Source organism: Grammomys surdaster, unplaced genomic scaffold (assembly GCF_004785775.1).
Source record: "Grammomys surdaster isolate TR1022 unplaced genomic scaffold, NIH_TR_1.0 125621, whole genome shotgun sequence".
NCBI lineage: Eukaryota > Metazoa > Chordata > Mammalia > Rodentia > Muridae > Grammomys > Grammomys surdaster.
Window position 1 is genome coordinate 1,055,602 of NW_021620462.1, and position 20,693 is coordinate 1,076,294.

The window sequence follows — 20,693 nt, forward strand, 5'->3', positions numbered from 1 at the left end:
CAAACGACAGAGCTCTTGTCTTCCATGCTTTCCCTAGTATGTTCCCAGAATGTCCCATGGTCTGTAACCCTTTCCCTATGGCTATGGCTAGTCACTTTGTAACAATGCCTTCTGTGTAAAAGATAGATATGTAAGCTCCCCCTGTGTGTGTGTGTGTGTGTGTGTGTGTGTGTGAGAGAGAGAGAGAGAGAGAGAGAGAGAGAGAGAGAGAGAGAGAGAATGTGTCTAGGTCTTGATTCACTATTTTTTTTTTTTTGTTTTGTTTTTTTTGTTTTTCGAGACAGGGTTTCTCTGTATAGCTCTGGCTGTCCTGGAACTCACTCTGTAGACCAGGCTGGTCTCGAACTCAGAAATCCGACTGCCTCTGCCTCCCAAGTGCTGGGATTAAAGGCGTGCGCCACCACCGCCCGGCTGATTCACTATTTTTTAAGACGAATGTCACTATGTACTTTAGACTGGATGGGACCTTGCTATGTAGTCTAGGCAGGCCTTGAACTCAGGATTCTCCTGCTTTAGCCTCTTAAGTGCTGAGGTTCATGTCTGGATTTAAGTTTGTGTGTGTGAAGCTTCCAGGCATGCTAATATTACATTAACATTAATACCAACAAATTATATGTTTTCTCCTCTTACTAATATAATTTCCAGGTTCCCCAGCCACCGAGGGAAGGAGATAAACTTCCTTCTCCATGATCCCATGTGTGGAGCTGACTATGGGAGGGACAGTGGCCTCCACTCTCCAGGGAAACTTCTCTCAGTGGGTTGTTTTTTCACTGTTTGTACTTCATCAGCCTCAGCTGTTGTGCCCCATAAATGGCAAAGACAAACTAACCATACAAACAGCCCAATGCATCACTACCCTGCCTCATCTTGACTTTCAGGCAGCTTTATGTGCCTCTGAGATGTTAATCCCCGAGGCTGAAATCCAAGCTAGTTTCCCCTCAGAGCTGCCAGGGCCAGCAGTGATGATGAGCAACCAGGCACTGTGTTTCTTCTAGAACACAAGGGATCTATTCACCAGGCACTCAGTCACAGTACAAAACACCATTCTTGAATCCCATCAGCAAAGGAAATGGGTCTAAGTGCAAAGACAGCGTTAGACTCATGTCCTGTTCTCTGCTGCAAAGGGAAACCCAAGGGAAGAGAGGTCACAGGAAGGAGAGAGCAAGCACCAGTTCTGGAGCTTGACTGGGCAGGTGTGCAGCAGAGTCTGGGACAAGCAGCCTGAGGCTCGAATACACATCTCCGGCTTCCTTTCAGAGAGATGCTGCCAAGGTTCAGCAGCAGGCCCATCAATGCTGTCAGGAGACAGGAGACAGGGCCAAAATAGCACAAGAAGACGCATATTTGTATTTTCCATGGTCTGGACCACAGACTGCCTGTCCCACGTGAGCGCCAGGAGACAAGTATTTACTAAGAGCATGTGTTCAACATCCTGAGCAGTACTTTAAAATAGGACATCACAAACAGCTCTGCTTTACTCAGCTAGTACATCTGTAATTATAGTTTAAGATGACTGGCAATAATTAGTATGTAACCTTTACTATGAAATTCTGATGTTAAAATACCTTTCGCAACTCTAGAGACCACACTGTGTTCCAGCCTTTAGAGGAGAGCCTAATCCACACCAGGATTCACTACCATCTTGATCTGTTGGAATCCCGGTCTTTGGGTCTGGTCAATGTGCCAGAGAGAATTTCTTCATAAAGAATGAGGACAATTCTATCTCCACTGTGTAGAGTTGGGTTTTTGTTTGTTTGTTTTTTGTTGTTTTTTTGTTTTTTAAAGAATTGTTAGACACAAACTTTATGTGAAAAAAAATTCTTCAACGGAGGGGAGGGGAAGCTCTTAAACCTTCTTTTCCTGGAAGATTTATGAATCTGCATTATAAAATATAGCCCAGAGCCAAGTGTGGTAGCACATACCTGAAACCTTAGTACTTGAGAGGTAGAGGCAGGTGGATTTCCCTGAGTTCAAGACCATCCTGATATACACTGAAAGCTCCAGGCCAGTCAAGGAAGCATAATGAGACCTTATCTCAATAAACAACAAAACAAGAAGATAGGCTGGAGAGATGGCCCAGTGTTTACGAGTACTTACTGCTTTTGCAGAGGCCTGGGTTCCATTCCCAGGACCCACATTAAGCAGTGTATAATTGCTTGCAGCTCCAGTTTTACAGGATCTCTGATGCTCTCTTCTGGCCTCCAAGGGTACCTTCACAATCATGGTGTGTGTAAAATCATGCAGCCACATACCCACATTACACATTAAAAAAGTTTTTAGCCAGGAGCTGGTGGCACATGTCTTTAATACCAGCGCTCAGAAGGCAGAGGCCAGCCTGGTCTACAGATACAGGACAGTTAGGGCTACACAGGGAAACCTTGTCTCAAAAAAAAAAAAAAAAGCCTTTAAAAATCCCCAAATATAGTTACTTAACTCTCTCTCTCTCTCTCTCTCTCTCTCTCTCTCTCTCTCTCTCTCTCTGTGTGTGTGCATGTGCATGTGTGTGTGTTAAAATTGGCTCATTAATTTCAAAACATTACAAGTTGTCTATTTTATGCCAGGTACGCTTGTCAATGTTGGCTTAACTACCGCCTCTAAGGCAATGTTTAGTGAGTATAATGATTTATTAATTTATTGATCAATTTATTAGATTTAATAAATTAATTTTATTGATTTATTAATCAATATATTTAATCTAATAATTAGATTTATAGGGTTATATAAAATAATATATTGACTGTATGTGATATAGTTCCCTATATCACAGGTGGATTCATTTCAGAAGAAATTTCCCCCTTTTTCAAAGACTGAGTTTCACTGTGTAGCCCTGGCTGTCCTGGAACTTGCTCTGTAGACCAGGCTGGCCTCAAACTCAGAGATCTGCCTGCCTCTGCCTCCCAAGTGCGGGGGATTAATGGTGTGTGCCACCATCTCTACCATGGGCCTTACAAGGAATTCTTTGCCTTTCTTTTCTTTCCTCCTCCCCTATAGAACTAGACAGGAAAACTCTTTGCCTTGGGCTGGAGAGTTGGCTCAGCAGTTAATTGCTCCAGGTTCAGAGAGAGATCCCGCCTCAAAAGCTAAGGTTGAGGTTCTCAGGAGCAGCACAGAAGCCAGCCAGAGGCAAAGGAACTCGGCCTTTAACTCAGCCCAGCTGTGGCAACAATTCCCTCATAAGTATTATTTTTATTTATTTCCTATCATTTATCTTCCGCTCTTGCATGCATGTGTCATGCTGGTTTTGCTCTTGCTTGTGTATGGCTCATCGAGATGGCAGGACTGACGCTTATGTTTCTTTACACAGTTTACTGAAACACGTTCTTCTCTCTCTTCAACCCTGTCTCGCATATTTCTCCATCTTATTTGATTTTTTAAAAAATGATTTCTTTATGTGTATGGGTATTTGGCCTGCATGTATGTCTGAGCACCACCTGTATGTGGGACCCATGGAGGTCTGAAGAGAGAGCATCAGATAGATCTCTTAGTACTGGAGTTACAGACCGTTGTGAGCCACTGTGTGAGTGCTGGGAATCGAACCTGGATCTTCTAAAAGAATAGCCAGTGTTCTTAACTGCTGAGCCATCTTTCTAGATCCACTACCCGCTTCTTATTACTGGGTCTTTTCTTTCTCTTGTCCATATACCCCCATAGTTTTACTTCTCAATTATAAATTTCCATAGGTTTAATAATCTCAAAAATTTGTGGGCCATAACAGTATCCCAACCTTCTCCCCCAGCTACAATATAACTTCAATTATTTGCTTTTCTTTTCTTTTTTTTTTAAAGATTTATTTATTTATATATGAATACACTGTAGCTGTCTTCAGACACACCAGAAGAGGGCATCAGATCTCATTACAGATGGTTGTGAGCCACCATGTGGTTGCTGGGATTTGAACTCAGGACCTCTGGAAGAGCAGTCAGTGCTCCTAACCACTGAGCCATCTCTCCAGCCCAATTACTTGCTTTTCAAATTTGGTCAGACCTTTCACACTTCTTCCCTACTCTTCTTCCTCCCATTCCCAACCTTATTAGTTAAAATCTGAGCATAAACCGTCTTATCCTTGTCTGTTTACCCTCCAACAGTTGTTGGAGGGGCTGATGTTACTAACTTGCTGGGACAACATTTGCATAGTGTGGTTGCTCTCACAACTAACATTCCACCCAGGGAACAAATGTAGAGTTTACAACAGCATCCCGAGCTTCCAGAACTATTTTCCGAACTACATACCCTAGCTCTACCACATTCTGGTCCCATTTGTACACTGCAAATACTTGAACTGAAAAACTACAGCTCACCGTAAAGTAAACCAAGCAAATAAGAATCTTTCTTATTCTTTGTAAGTTTAGGGATGCAGCCTGAGAGTGAGTAATGCCTTTGCTCATTGTCCCTGAGCGTCCCTGGCCTGTTTTCCTACCTCGCCTTTCAGTAGTCTGAGACAGCACCGTGTGGAACACTGTGGCTAGCCCTGGCACCAAGAACCTGCTTAGAAGTTTTGATGTTAGTTTAAATCACGTATGCTGCAGCATGGATGAAAGTCATTTTGCCCTGATCATGAGATAAAACCCCTTCCTTTAACTGCCACCAATCTTTCCACCACCCTTCACTATCTCTCTGTCAGCAAGTCACTAGTAAGCTTCACTGGGCATGGTCTGGTCCCAAATCTGTCTGCTGCTGCTTCAAGCTGATGTCACCTCGAAGTCTCTTACTCAAGATTTTCCAGAAACAAAGCTTAAGTAAGAATGATAAACAGCCATGACTACTCTTCGAGTCAAAGGTGGATGACCTGTCGTGGAAGGGCTAACGGTCAGGTCTAGTACTGGTCTATTGAGCAAATCTGAAAAGGCCCCTTCCCTTTCCAACACTTCTGACTCAAGTTACGAAATGTATGAAGAACTGAGAGCAGAGACCTACTTAGCCAAGCATTTGGGAAACAAGTGTTTCACATCGCCATAGACTCTAGTGGACGCTTGGAATTACCTCAGCTCTCCTAGCACTCAGTAACAAAGACAGCCATTCTGATTTCTTATTTTCCCTTTGGATTGAGAGGATTATTTAGGAATTAAAGTGCACAAAGTGAAAGGAAAGAAAACTAGGAACATCCTCCTGCCACTCCGTGTGTGTGTGTGTGTGTGTGTGTGTGTGCATGTGTGATACAGTGCACATGTGTGCATGTGGAGGCCTGAAGCTGATATCTGGTCTCTTTCTTCATGGAGGTAGAGTCTCAGCTGAGCTCAGGACTTGCTGACTGGGCTAGTCTAGCCAGCCAGCTTGCTCTGGAGACCCTCCTTCTTCACCTCTGGAAGGTTGGAATTACAGGCTCAGGTCTATGCCCTCCTTGTACTTGCGTGGGTTCAGGGATCTGAACTTAGGTCCTCATGCTGGTGTGGTAAGTGCTTTATCCATGGAGCCATCTCCTTCATCTTCTGAAAGCCACACGATGAGGGGCTCGGCAATGCAAGAGCAAGACTTCAGTGGGTCTGATCCAGTCGTTCCACAGACTTAGAGCACTTAAATGTTGCTCAACAGACATCCCAACATTTCCCACTAGACTCATGCAATCAACTGTTTTGAAGTCTTCCTTGAACATGAGGAGAGGAGAGGTCTGCTTCTGGCCCAGTGCCAGCTTGCTCGTGAGACTGGACATCGTACTGTCAGCTCTCGCTCTTCTCAGTCTTGCTCTTCTCAGTAAGCTGGCACAGTTAAACGATGTGCTTCCACACCTTATTTTCTTCCATCGTTTTTATTTCTAAACTGAATTCAATATGGCTGCTCCTAGGGCTGAAAAGAATTTCTTCTAATAGAAAAACAACATCCAGCCTGGCGGTGGTGGCGCTCACCTTTAATCCCAGCACTTGGGAGGCAGAGGCAGGTGGATTTCTGAGTTCGAGGCCAGCCTGGTCTACAGAGTGAGTTCCAGGGCTACACAGAGAAACCCTGTCTCAAAAAACCAAAAAAGGAAAAAAAAACGAAAAAAAGAAAAGAAAAGAAAAACAACCTTGGTAGCCATATAGGTTCTAAACAAGCCATGGGGGAGCCCAACATACTGAGCCCTGGAGATTTCCTCCCAGAACTTGAGCCTCAGATGCACCTTGGGCTGGGGAGGAGAACTTGCTAACTTCACATGGTAGGGCTAACCCAAGCTTTCTGATGCAGTAGGCTTGGGTAGGGCTCAGGAATATGTGTTTTCAACAAGTTGGGGGTGGGGGTGCCAAGTTGCTAGTGTTGGAGGGTTTGGACACTAAGATGCAGGTGCCTCTCAGCTTACTCACCTGCACAGAAAGAAATGATGGGGTCCTGGAATTAAGAGATAGCAGGAAATCTGGATGTCAAATCAATGTTCTGCTCCCCACAACCCTGTTTTTGGTTATTATTATTTTATCAAAGAAACCTTTTCAGTTTTTATTAGTATTAGTATTAGTACTAGTATTAATGTCTCCCTCTCTCTGTCCTCTCCCCCTTTCTTCTCCCCTGTGTATGTGTGAGGTGTGTCTCTCTCTCTGTGTGTCTGTCTATGTGTATGTGTGTCTATGTCTATATGTGTGTGTGTGTGTGTAGGTCAGAGGACAACTTGTGACAGTTCTTTCCTTCTGGAGAAGCACTTTTACTTGTTGACCCACCTTGCCTACTTCAATCTTTGAAATAAGATATTAATTAATATTAATACCAGAACTAAGAATATAGATAAAGGTGAGTGTTAATTTCTAATAGGCTTTTCAGATTTGAGTCCTGAGCTTAAGGGTCTTTTTCTGGCATGCTGAGATGACAGGGATAAGCTGATACACCCAGCTCATCACTGCTTTGTCTTTCTTTCTTATGTTTGTTTATGTATTTATTTTATGGTTAGGATTGCTCTGTTTTCATGCACACCAGAAGAAGGCATTGGATCTCACTACAGATGGTTGTGAGCCACCATGTGGGGGGTTGGCATTGAACTTGGGACCTCTGGAAGAGCAGTCAGTGCTCTTAACCGCTGAGCCATCTCTCCAGCCCCACATCACTGCCTTACGTTATTTTAAATTTTATGCCTTTGTTTCATCGTATTCATGTTTATGATTGCTTTCTACCACACAGACTTATTTCCCATTTCTAGTAATAATGCAAAGTTGTTGTTGTTGGTTTTTGTTTTGATAAACGTGCTGCCTGTAAAATGAACGTGTTTGAAGATGGTTTATGGCTATGTTAAACTCATGACCTTGGAACAGAATGGCTGGCGTCCGGAAAGCGTATTTTTAACCCAATCCACAGTTTCAAGATCACTTAGCAGTGCAATCTTAACTGAGGGAAAGCTCATTGCTTGGTGAATTTTACGCCTTGGGTGAAGTTACCTGGCTGAAAACCCACTCTTGCCTACCACTGTCTGGACCTATTCATGCACCGTGTGTGTCGCTAGGTTTGCAGGTCCTTCTCTCCGGGTTTGGAGCAGCGATCACACGCGGAACGCAGTGTATGTAGCTCGGTGGTCTCGGGCCATCTGCGCTCAGGACAGCGCTGAGACCGACCAGCAGTACACCTGTGGAGTCAGAGACTCTGGGACTGGGAACCCCGAGAGACCCAATTTCTTGCTCCGTGTTTTGACGTTTTTTCAGCAGGATTAGATTTCGGACCACCCACTTTCTTTGTCTTTCTTGCTGGGGTTACCCTTTAGCACCGCTCTCGCACAATGGCGCTTGCGCAGTCTTCTAACTAGGGCAACGTTGCGTCCGGTTGCCATAGAGACCGCAGTTTTCTCTCCCGGTTCTCTCAGAACCAGGAGCTCCAGTTGGGGTCAGGAGTGCCCTACAGAAGCTTGTGTTCTTTGATATACTGAGGTAAGTGAGCCCCGATCCACCTCACCGACCCCTTCTCCCTACCCATAGCGGTGTGCCTTTTGTAGAAGCCGTTAGCCCTGATATCGTCCCCTCTCAGAGACTATGCACATTTGTCCAAAGTCCGGAGTTTGTCTCAGGGAGCCACGCTGAGACAAACTCCGGAGAGACCATAGGAGGAACTGAACTGGGAGACTCAGAAGTGTCTGAGGGGGTTACATGGGGCCCAGTGCTCAACCTAGTCACGATCTGAATCCATCCTTGGTTGTGACAGCTTCAGAGGCCCCCTAGGGTAAGTGCTAGGGTTATAGGGTCCAGAGCAGGAGCCCCTCAGAGTTCAGCTTTGACTATGGAAGGCAGATGTGATTGATGGTCATTCAGAGTCAGGGGAACATATTTTTTTTTTTCTGTGACCATCTCCAGAGGCTGCCTTCTCCCATGTCCCTCTTCTTTATTACATAGTCACAATGCCCAGATGTTGGCTTACAGAGGTCACACCTATTCATTTTTTACACAATATGTCTGGATTCATGTATTTGAAAGAATACTGCTTGTCTTAGGATTTCTATTGCTGTGACAAAACACCATAATAAAAAAGTGAGTTGGAGAGGAAAGTTCTTATTTGGCTTACACTTTCCTATTGCTTGTTCATCATTGAAGGAAGTCAGGACAGGAACTCAAACAGGGCAGGAACGTAGAGGCAGGAGCTGATGCAGAGGCCATGAAGGACATACTTACTGGTATGTCCTTACTTACTTACTGCTCATCATGGCTTGCTCAGCCTTCTCAATCCCTTCCTTCCTTTCCTCCTTTTCTCTTTGTCTTTCTTTCTTTCCTCTATCTTTCTTTCTTCCTCTCTCTTCTTCTCCTTCCTCCTCCTCTTCCTCCTCCAAGGCAGGGGTTCTCTGTATATCTCTGGCTTTCCTGGAACTCACTCTGTAGATCAGATTGGTCTCAAACTCACAAAGATCCACTTGCCTCTGCTTTCCTAGTGCTGGGATTAAAGGCATGCAGCACCACTGCCCAGCTCAATCTGCTTTCTTACAGAAGCCAGGACCATCAGCTCAGGATTAGCACCATCCACAATGGGCTGGGCCCTCCCCATCAATCACTAATAAAGAAAATATCACACAGCCAGATCTCATAACATCATTTTCTCAAGCGAGTTTCCCTCCTTTCAGATAACTCCAGCTTGTGTCAAATGACACAAGACCAGCCAGTACACTGTTCTATGATTCACTGAGTGCAACGAGAACTCCACATCTCCAAAGGATGCACAGGAGAATATTAATAGCATTCTTGTGATAGCCCTAAATGAGAATAGCCCACATGTTCAGAAGCAATAGAAAATAGTTGATTTTTATATAGTCACTAGACATATTACATAGCAATGAAAATGGATGAACTACATTATAAGCAGTAAGACTGCTGTTATGGACACAATGGTTTTTTTTTTTTTTTTTTCCTCTGAGACAGGGCTTCTCTGTGTAGCACTGGCTGTCCTGGAAGGACACAATGTTAAATAAAAGCCACCAGATGCTAAAGAATACACTGTATATGGTTAAAAAGCAAAGGAACTTACATGTAGCATTAAAGATGGGGTTAGTGGCCACCTTGTGTGGCTGGGAGTGTCAACTAGAGATTAGAAAAAGGTTTGGCGTGTTGGTAACATTGTTTCTTGATCTGGGAGCTGGCTACACTAGTGGCTGGGAGCTTGATTCAGATGATTTGTGCACGCTTCAGTAGTGAGTGTCACAAACTGATGATAGCAATGATGCCAGAAACTGTTGCTTTCATTTCATGGAAAATGGTCTGTATTTGATTAGGACTTTGGAAATCCTAAATGGCCAAGCTACTGCAATCTCCACCCAAGTTCCTCCCTGCGGAGTGGTATATTGCTAACAAAAGCCAGTACCACAGAGCAGAGGCCCAAAGGTCCCGATCCGAACGCCTGGTGGCAGAGAGCCAGAGGCTTGTGGAAGAAATTGAGAAGACCACCAGGAGGTCTCAGAGTGATGTGAACAAGAAACTTGGTAAGACAATATGCTTAGTATGGATGTGACCTAATCCTGATGAAGCTATTGGGGGCTAGCTATACCATAGGGGATGAGCAGAATCGGGGCTTTCATGGGTCCTCCCCCTTGATAGGAGAAAGATATGAAAGTCATTTACCAATATAGAGTCAGATATGTGCTGAGTGAAGAGAGCTAAGCTGGGGTGGGGCAGGCACTGGAGAACTGGGCAAGGTCCTTCACATAAACATTTGAGCAGATTTTTACAGGAGGAACAATTAGGTCTTAACAATTTCATGCTGAGAAACAGCATTTATAGCCTGGCGATCTAAAATAAATAAAATGGAACAATAAATGTAAAATAAAACGGGCAGCGATCAGCCAAACACTTAAAACATAAAAGCCAGAGGCATGAACTCGGATGCCTAATGGGCAGGGCGGTAACAAAGGGGTGAAGGTAAGACGAGGGGGAGCGACAAGGACTGGTTTTCAAAATACGAATCTTAATGTCATGGATTCATTGAGCAATTTAAAACTAGGTGTTTACTATGGCACTTAAAAAAAAAAAAGTTAAGTTCAAGACCAGCCTGTTCTACATAATGAGTTCTAGGACAACCAGTGCCATATTGCTTTTTGTCTCAAAAAGCAAAATAGAACAAAACAACAACAAATAAACAAATAAAAAGCATCAAGGGGCTGACAAAGAGGGCTTGGCTGGCAACCTGAGTTTGATCCCCAGAACCCAGGCAAAAGTGAAAGACCCAACTTTATAAACGTGTCCTCTGACCTGTATTTGTGTGCCGAGGTACATGTATCCACATGTACACATTGTATATACATGCAAATAACACCAGTAACAGCAATAAACAATCAACCAAAGGGTCCGGGTGTAGATCAGCGATCGAGTATGTTTGTTAGGCCCTATGTTCTACGCTAGCACTGACACATACAGAAGAAAGCTCTCGAAGTGCCTCGGAGTAAGTTAACAAAAGATGTGCACAAGTTCTCCACTGACTACTACGGCTGTTACTGCAACAAGTCAAAAAGGCCTTAAATAAATTCAAGGAATGGAAGTTAGTGGATAGAAGAGTCCAGTATTTCAGTCAACCCATGGGGTGACGACTAACTGGATTTTTAATGCTAAAATTAATCTATAGATTCAATATAATGCCAATAAAAACATCACTAGGCTTCCTGGTGAAACTGGCTAAGCTGCTTCTAAAAAGGCAGAGGCCTGGCTGGCTTGAAGGCCGAGTTCTACCCCCACCTCTACCTCTTACACACCTACAAAAGCAAATCTAGGTGAGATGTGCGTCTAATGGGAAAGGTAAAACCGTGGCACTTTCAGAGGAGGGCTTTTTTTTTTTTTTACAATTTCTCACTCTGTAGACTGGGCTAGCCTTGACCTCACAGTGATCCTCCTGCCTCAGTCTTCTGAGCCCTGGGATTATAGGAAGGAACTACAGTCAAGAGGGCATCACACACTCACCAGGATGGCTAGTAAAAAAAAGAGGGGAAGAAAAAAGAAAGGAGAAGTGCTAGGTATTGGGGAGGAAGTGGGCAGGGAGTGGCAGGGTTAGACCCTTTTGTTGCTGGTAGAAGTTAAGATTGATACAGCCGCTTTAGAAAGTGGCAGCAGCACCCGCCCAAGCTGGGTGTATACAACCTTTCACACAACAGCTGCATGCCCTGTGAGTTAGGAAACCTAATGTCTGTTTACCTAAGGATATATGCTGCAGGCTTCATCAATAGCAGAGTGGGTAAATAGTACCTTGATTTATTTTGTGTGCCTGGCCCTTTAAAGGATCCCCAATAGCCATTCTTTGGGAATGCTTAGCCGGTAGAACTGCTTGACTCTATGACCTTCAGTGTCAGTTGCCTCTTGGACTTCTGGGAACAAGAGCGGATATAAAAAGCCAGCAGAGGCTGAGAGAGGGGAAAGTAGGAGAGGAGTAGGGTCAGAGAAGACAGTTGGTTCTGGCAGAGAGAAGATTGAGAGGGGGCTAGAGAAGAGAGGGATTGAGAGAGTGAGAATGGGAGGCAGTTGAAAGTGAACTGGGCTAGTAAACTGAGAGGAGAAGACAGTGACAGATGAGCCAGGAGAAGCTGAGCTGAGACAGAGAAGATACAGTTAGGAGACAGTTAGGATAAAAAAGAAGAACCCATGAAGAACTCACAAACAAAATAGCTTAAAAGGGGGCGGGGAGAGACAAAAGGCTACAGTAAGGAGCAAGGAGCCTGGCAGGTCTGTAACTTGATGCAGCACCACAGACCACAGAGGAAGCTCAGGAACCTAGGAAGATGTTCAGAAAAACAGACAAATAACAACATCCACAAATGGGCACATACCACTTTATTTTTTCTTTCTTTCTTTTCTTTTCTTTTCTTTTTTTTTTTTTTTTTTGGTTTTTTGAGACAGAGTTCTCTGTGTAGCCCTGGTTGTCCTGGAACTCACTCTGTAGACCAGGCTGGCCTCGAACTCAGAAATCCACCTGCCTCTGCCTCCCAAGTGCTGGGATTAAAGGTGTGCGCCACCATTGCCTGGCCCCTTCATTTCATTTTTATAAATAAAGACAAAATGAATTTATACTATGAGAACTCAGCAATGGCGTGTTAGGAAATATGCCGGGAAACGAGAGAGAGAGAGAGAGAGAGAGAGAGAGAGAGAGAGAGAGAGAGAGGGAGAGAGAGAGAGAGGGAGAGAGAGAGAGAGAGAGAGAGAGAGAGAGAGAGAGAGAGAGAAAGGTGGAGCCTTTCTGGATGCTGCTAATGTTGTTTCTTCAGTCAGGTACTTGCTTCTTACATTTTGCAATATGTTTTGATGTCTGTCCTTGCAGGAGTTTCCATCTGAAATTTAGAGAGGAGTCCAACGTGTAGAAGCATGGGCTGGGTCTGAGCCATAAAGCAGGCTCAGATAGGAGGGACAAAGCACTTAGACATTACTTAGTGACATTCGACTTTCCCGTCCGAAGAACACTTAGTTTTCATCCCTTCTGGCCATTCTCCAGGACAGGAAGCCATGGTGTGCCTCTCACCTCGTTCTTTTGCTTTCTTTCCGGCTGTTTCTTCCTGATTGTTGATCCTTTTCTTTCCATTCATCCCTTTTTTGGAACTCCTTATGCTGTTGGCACTGTTAGCCTTTTCTCCTTTCTTTCTTTCTTTCTTTCTTTCTTTTTTTTTTTTTTTCGAGACAGGGTTTCTCTGTGTAGCCCTGGCTGTCCTGGAACTCACTCTGCAGACCAGGCTGGCCTCGAACTCAGAAATCCGCCTGCCTCTGCCTCCCAAGTGCTGGGATTAAAGGCGTGCGCCACCACCGCCCGGCTCCTCTTTCATTTTAAAAAGATTTATTTTTTTTATTGTTACGTGCATTTGAGTGAGTTCATGTATATCAAGTGTGTGCAAGAAGCCACAGAAGTCAGAAGAGGGTGTCAGACGCCCTGCATCTGAAGTAACCGGCAGTTGTGAGATACCATGTAGATGCTGGGAACCGAGCCCGGATCCTTTGCAAGAGCAGCCAGAGCTCTCAATTGCAGAGCTGTCTTTCCAGCCCCAGCCCTTTCTGTGCTTTGTCCCCTGAGCCCTCATTAGAAATTGCGTCATGGTCCTCTTTGTTTTCCAAACAGAAACTGTCCTATCTGAATTATTTTATGGCAGCCACCCTGATTGCCATACATTTTCACCTACATTGCTTTAAGCACCCCAAAATAAATATATCCCAAGACTAATGCATTGGTTTCCCTCAAAACCTGCCTGTATAGCTCCTTAGCTTGGTGAGTGTATCCAGGATCTGTCCGTCTGTTGACTACATCCTTAACTGTGCCCAGTGTTGTGCTGGATGGTTCCAAGGATAACGCAGATGAAGACATTCTAGTATAAAAGAGGGATAAAAACTCAAAAGACCACTGACGTAATCCTGGGCTAAGGCGATGGCGGTTAGAATGAGAAGGTGCACAGTAAATAGCAACAATAATTTGAGGATGAATTTTCACAACAGAAGCCAAGGATAAGCCGACAAAGACAGGATGCAGGAGTTGATGCAAAGTAGAACCAGGGGCAGTGATGCCAGGTGAGTGTGGGAGGCAACTTTGGACCATCCAGTATGCAGCCTAGGAGAAATTCGGAGGGAGGGAGTTGGGGAGTCGACACACACGTGATGGACAGCAGCTGTGTAGGTGGGATTGCTCAGAGAATGTGCTGAGGGAAGAGCGCAGAGAGGGTCAAAGGTGGAACCAAAGTTCCAAAACCCAAAAAAGACACGGTGTCAAGGTCTAGAAGTACCGCAAGTGAGGGCTTTGTAGGTGAGGGTGTCTTCTATTGTATGGTGCTTGTCTAAGCCTAGAGGAGGCTGGAAAATGTGTTTGAACTGTTGGCTTCTGAGATAACAGGCCTAGAAGGGCAGTAAAAGATGCATGGTGGGTGGGTTTGAGACTGTTTCAGAGCAGGATGATTCCAGTTTATGCTACGGATACAAACACTAGATGCAGGGCATTCTTCCTTACAAAATTCCAGCCAAACAGCAGCAAATCATTCTTGAAAGCATTGTCCCCAGGAAAAGGATGGGTAGGGATGGAGTGGCAGCGGGCAAGTGATGGACAGGACATACTGGAAACTAGAGAGCAGCCACACACAGGGACTGTGGACAATGGATTCATGCTACAGAAAACTCGAATACACAAAGGTGGGTTTGTATCCAGCTGCTGCCTAAGCTGGAGATGTAGCCATTCCAGCTTGCCCTCATTGCTAGCAGAGGGTCTGAGATCAAAGGACTCCGAACAGAGGTTATAGGACATTGGTGGCCTGGCTTTGACATGTTCCCCACCTGACAAGGCATTAGAAGATCTTTCTGTGAGAAATTAACTGTCTTGAAAAGAAGAATCTGCAGCTATGCATGTTTGAAGAGTCTCCAGGGAAATGCCCCGGCCCTGCTTTGTGGTTCCATTCAAAGTGCATTCCATCGGACAAGCACTGTCCCCACAGGCAGCTTCCAAGCAGCATTTCAGCATGACATTTGCTAACACTTGAAGAAGATTTCCAGCATGGAACACACAAACAAATGAACAAACCAACTCAGGAGGCAGTGCACCAGGCAGTGAGCAGATCCTCCAGACGGGTGGAAGATGCTGCAGCCTTGAAAAGGAGACATCAGGGGAACGAAGAGCCTTGGAAATGAAAACTAGGAAAACAGAAAAAAGTTAAACATCAAAGAAGTGTTGAAAGTTAAAGTTGCAGAACAATGAATGAGAGAGAGAGAGAGAGAGAGAGAGAGAGAGAGAGAGAGAGAGGAGAGAAAAGTTAGGCAAGCCAGAGGTTCAGTCTGAGAGGGTCAGGGATTGTTGGGGATTCAAGATCGACAATAGAGGAGAGGAGAAGAAAGCATCTGTTGTGGGAAATATTGAAATCAATCAGCAGTTCCCCCGCTATGCCCAGCGCTGACCGGAAGGCGCCTACCAGAGCTCCAAAATCTCTCCACTCAACTCACTAAGTTCCCTCTGGCAGATCACTACCACAACAGCCCTGGGCTTTAAATTCCCCATGGCCTTTGTGGTGCACATCAGGCAAACCCACGTTTTGTCGCTGTACCTTTCTCTCTTGAATCTAGTTGAGTCCGCCATGAGAAGAAAAACACACAAACTTAGTTTAGAAACAATGGTAACTCAATCTCTGGGCACAACAACTAGAATGCTAATCTTGTAAACCATGCTAATTCTAAATCCTCTGGTGGCCAATCCTTGTGGATTCACCATAAGCCGGGAGACACTAGTAGCTGCATCTTCCCCTATTGTTGTCTCGTCCAGAAAAAAAGGCCCTCTTGCTTCCTCTCTTCCCTTATCCAACCCAGAAGTCCGGCCGGCTCACCCAGTGATTGGCTCCTTTATTCACAAGAAGTCACCTGAGTACATGTCGAAGCCCCTCCCACGAGAGCGGAATTAGCATCAAAATACAAGCAACCCCAGGTCTATCCACAATTACACACACACACACACACACACACACACACACACACGCACGCACGCACGCACGCACGCACGCACGCACATGCACACGCAAAATACATTTTTTCCAGTGGAGCAAGGTGATGCCTGTTGTCTGGCACAGTGACAAGATTAACCTCAAGCCTGAGGTTTCAGAGCACGAGGAAAGTGGAGGACTTCATAAGAGCTGCCACTGAAGAAGCATAGAGTTCACACACAGAGAACGGGGATCAGAATCAGTTCATTCTGTCCACAAAAACTCTGGAAGCTAGAAGGAAAGAGAGAGACATCAGAAATCAGAATGAAAAGGGATTTGCAGGCTACAAGCCAGTACACAGCTGAGTACCACACAACACCAACTTCTGGGACAGAAGAAAGGAGTGCACAGGCACTCAGCTTGTCCGAGGTTTCAGCCCCTATGCATGCATGTCTTAGCATCTTCCTGGAGGGGGCGCATCTATGTGTTGAAGGGATAAATCGAGGAGGAGGAAAACGAATGACTCAGGAAATGGGACTCCAGCACCCGAGAGACGCACAGGGGCATCCCCAGAAGCAAGACCCAAGGACGATGGACAGAGCAGGTCACCTGGTCACAGCAGGAGGAGAGGCCCAGCAAGAGATTCCCAGAAGAGAACCATCATCAATAGGTCACTTGACCTGTTGGGATTGATTGACAGGATGCTGGCTATTCTGTCAGAAAGTTTGAAGAAGCATTAGTAATTGATACAGATAAAGTGAAGAGGTTACTTAAAAACATTTTTTTTATGTGTTATTTGAGTGCAGATGCCTGTGAGATCTCAGGAGGGCATCAGGTCCTCAGAGCTGGAGGTCCAGGTGGTTCTGAGGCACCTAACGTGGGTCTGGGATCTGAACTCTGTTTTTTTACGAGAGCAGCCAATGCTCCTACCCCACCCCCACCCCCCAGCCACGAGTGCTATAGTAACTATTTTACTATCTATATGTTTCCTATAACTCAGATATGCACAATCTAATCTCCAAAAAAGAGGTCATTTGGCCTGGGAAGATGGCTCATTGTGTAAGATTGCTTGTTGTAGAAACATAGGATGCAAGTTCAGATCCCCAGAACCCATACAAAATGCCAAGAATTCCTCCAGCACTGGGGGGGGGGGGGGGCGGGGCAAGGAAAAGGGGGGCTCCGGGGGTGCTAGCCACCAGGTTTAGTAAGTGAGCCAGTCTGTTTTTCTCTCCCTTCATCCTTCTCTCTCTCTCTCTCTCTCTCTCTCTCTCTCTCTCTCTCTCTCTCTCACACACACACACACACACAGCACAATACAACTCACACAGACACACACACACATGCTAATGTTTATGTTATTTTAGGGAAAGGAAACGGATAATTATGCAATCAGCACTTCATTGGTTTAAGATTCAAATGTGAAGGTACTCATTCTGATTCATTGGCTTGTATGCAGTTTGCTTTTTTTTTTTTTTTTTTTGTTTTTTTTTTGTTTTGTTTTTTTGTTTTTTCGAGGCAGGGTTTCTCTGTGTAGTCCTGGCTGTCCTGGAACTCACTCTGTAGACCAGGCTGGCCTCGAACTCAGAAATCCGCCTGCCTCTGCCTCCCAAGTGCTAGGATTAAAGGCGTGCGCCACCACCGCCCGGCGCAGTTTGCTTTTATAATCAGCTATCTTTTACTTGTACTGCTGAAATAAGTTTGCCTTTAGTCAGGCATAGTGGCTTATCTCGAAATCCCAGTGCCTGAGAAGCTGAGGATTAAAAATTCAAGGCCATGAGCCAGGAGTTGGTGGTGCATGCCTTTACCACAGCATCCAGGAGGCAGAGGCAGATGGTAGTTCTCCGTGAGTTCGAGACCAGCTTGGTCTACAGAATGAGTTCCAAGGCAGCCAGGGCTACACAAAGAAACCTTGTCTTGAAAAACCAAAAGGAAGGAAGGAAGGAAGAAAGAAAGAGATTAAAGGCCAACCCAAATTAGAGCGAGATACTGCCTGAACAAAGAAACAAACTTAATATTTTGACTTATCAAAAACTAAAAATGAAGCAATGATGTAATTATAATCATGTCAAAACAGAAAGTTATTCAAGAAATTTACAAAAATATGCTATTTGATTTGTGTAAACAATGCTATATATTCAAAAACTATAAGTAAATTGTAGGTTAGTATTTGATAAAATGTTGATACACATATATTGGGAGATGGAATGACCAGGAGGCCGTTGGTCTGAGTTGGTTAAAAGGAATCGGGGGGAGAAGAGCACAGCATCACAGAGCCTGCCTAGCATGCTAAAGGGCCTAGGGTCAAGCTTCAGCCCTGAAAGACACAAAAACAGAAACAAACACAAACAAAACAGAGCAAAAAAGAACAGAAGTGTTAAAATCAATGCTCTAAGCGGAGGCCAGGGAGGAGGGACCAGAGATTCACCAGGCTGTGTCATGCTGTTCAACTTTCCAGACAACATACATTTATATCTTCAATACAATTCAAAGGTTACAGGATTACAGTGATAGCTCCCTAGTTAAGAGCACATAATGTTCTTACAGAGGACCCAAGTTCAGTTCCTAGAACTGTGTTAGGAACTCCCAACTGCTTACGACTCCAGCTCTGGGGTGCTCAGGCCCCTCTGGCCTCTGCAGACGCCAGAACTCATGCGCACATATACACACACATACACACACACACACACACACACGCACACACAAAACCACAATGAAAACACTATAATGAATCTTTAAAAAAAAATTAAAGAGTTATCAGCCAGGTGGTGCATATCTGTAATTCTAGCACTCAGGCTGAGACAAGAGGAAGGAAAGTTCAAACCTAGCTTGGGCTACATAGTAAGACTGTATCATGAATGAATGAATGAATGAATGAATGAATGAATGAATGATTTAAAATAGAGGGCAGTTGAAGAACTAGAGTTTAGAGTAATTAATATTATTTTGAGAGTAAGAAAAAATATCTCCCTTCCCTTTTGCTAATAAACATTTTATATGCTCTCACTTGCGTGCACGTGTGTATGTGTGTGTGTGTGTGTGTGTGTGTGTGTGTGAGGGAGGGGAGAAGGAGAGGGGGAGGGAGAGGGGGAGGGAGAGGGGGAGGGAGAGGGGGAGGGAGAGGGAGAGGAGGGAGAGGAAGAGAGAGGGAAGGAGGGAGGGAGGGAGGGAACCTTGAATTTCTGATTCTTCTGCCTCTACCTCTCACTTTCTGGGACCACAGCCTTGTGCCATCATGCCCAGTTTGTTGGGTGCTGGAAAGTGAACTGGGATGCCGTCTGCATGTTAGGGCAAAGTCTTTACCAGCTGAGTTACGTTGCTCCCCCTTCCTGATCAGCGTGTATAAAAATGTCACAAAGGCTGGTTGTGGTGAAGTACATCTTTAATCCCAACACACAGGAGGCAGAGACGGGTGGATATCTGTGAGTTCTAGGCCACACTGGTCTACACAGCAAGTTCCAGGGCTACACAGTGAGACCCTGTTTTCTTGTGCACAGCTCCAAGAAAAGAGACAATCTGAGGTAGTGTCACAGAAGTCTTGAAAAGTCATCTAGGCTCAGAGTGGGGTTCAGCTGTGAACAAGCTAGGGGCCTAAGTTCAATCCCTGGTACCACAGGAAACACACATACACACACACACACACACACACACAGTCACCTCCTCTGGGAGCAGACAAACTCTGGTGTGACTTCTCTGTGTGCCCCAGAGCAGAGACTTGAGGAGGTCAAGTTCTGGAAGAAAGAGTTAGATGACAAACTTGAACAGCTCGTGCACCAGACAGACGACCTGCTCACATATAAGATTCGCCTGGAGAGATCCTTGGAGAGTTTCAAGGAGCCGCTGCACATCACGGAGAAGTGCCTGGCCTACAGGTAATCCGCCTGCTGCAGGTGACTCTGTGCCCGTGCTAGATGGCAGGTTGAGCTGAGCTGGAGTGAGACCTGTCTTGTCTGTGATGTCTGTGGAAGGAACACCACTCTTAGTTCATGCCTAAACTCTGCTGTCCTCTAACTAAAAATCTGTTAGGGCTCAGTTTTCTGCGTCCAAGAATTACAAAGTTACATTAATCTTAAAATCATTTTTTTTTCTGGTCACTTAGAGTTTTGAGATTTATTTTTCTTGTATGCCTATGTGTTTTTGCTTGCACATTTTTTTTGTATCAGGTATGTGGAGTGCCAGAGGAGTCCAGACGGGGGGCTAGATCCCCTTAGAACTGGAGTTACAGACATTTTTAACCATCGTGTGGGTGCTGGGAATTGAACCCAGGTTCTCTGGAAAAACAGCTGTTTGTTTGTTTGTTTGTTTGTTTGTTTAACTGCTGAGCTATCTCTCTAGCCCCCTTTTCCATCACTTTTAAGTAGTCTAGAAATGGCCAGTTCCTGTTGGCATGGTGTGCTGTAGTATTAGGGTCTCAGGCTTTTCGTATTTTGTTGCCTCACAGAACACAGGTTTTGATCCATAGGCCACCTCATGATTTGAGATGACGGCCTAAGCTGTAGACAGTTTATGTCCCCAGCAAGTAATAGTAAGTAAGGTTTGGCATTCACTGTTTCTTTGTGCTTGCATCCCATTGGCCAGAACACAATCATATGACTACACCAGTAGAAGCTAGGAAATGGTTGTCTTTAGTTGATGGTAGCCAGGTGCTCAGCTAAAAGTATCAGGGGGTTCCATTTCCAGGGAAGACGGTGAGAAAGATACCACTATAGCTGCTGGGAGGCACAGGCCTGCTGAGACACACAGAGCACCCTGCTGTCTAGAGAGGGGATGGACACTCCTCTGTAAATCCAGGATTAGGACTCTCCTCTCCTCTCCTCTCCTCTCCTCTCCTCTCCTCTCCTCTCCTCTCCTCTCCTCTCCTCTCCTCTCCTCTCCTCTCCTCTCCTCTCCTCTCCTCTCCTCTCCTCTCCTCTCCTCTCCTCTCCTC

At 45.1% G+C, this 20,693-nt stretch overlaps 1 protein-coding gene across 3 annotated transcripts in view; it reads left to right on the forward strand.

Annotated features, from left to right (window-relative positions):
* Positions 1-7,165: 7,165 nt before the first annotated feature.
* Tekt1 (tektin 1) overlaps positions 7,166-20,693 on the forward strand; it is a 25,153-nt gene continuing 11,625 nt past the window's right edge. The window contains exons 1-3 of one of the 3 annotated variants that reach the window (XM_028787301.1): positions 7,166-7,300; positions 9,635-9,841; positions 19,473-19,638. In XM_028787301.1, coding sequence (XP_028643134.1) covers positions 9,652-9,841; positions 19,473-19,638 — 356 coding nt within the window. In that variant the 5' untranslated portion in view covers positions 7,166-7,300; positions 9,635-9,651. Of the gene's footprint in view, positions 7,301-7,721; positions 7,812-8,318; positions 8,406-9,634; positions 9,842-19,472; positions 19,639-20,693 lie in introns of those variants that run through there. The other 2 variants (XM_028787300.1, XM_028787302.1) reach the window with 2 other exon arrangements.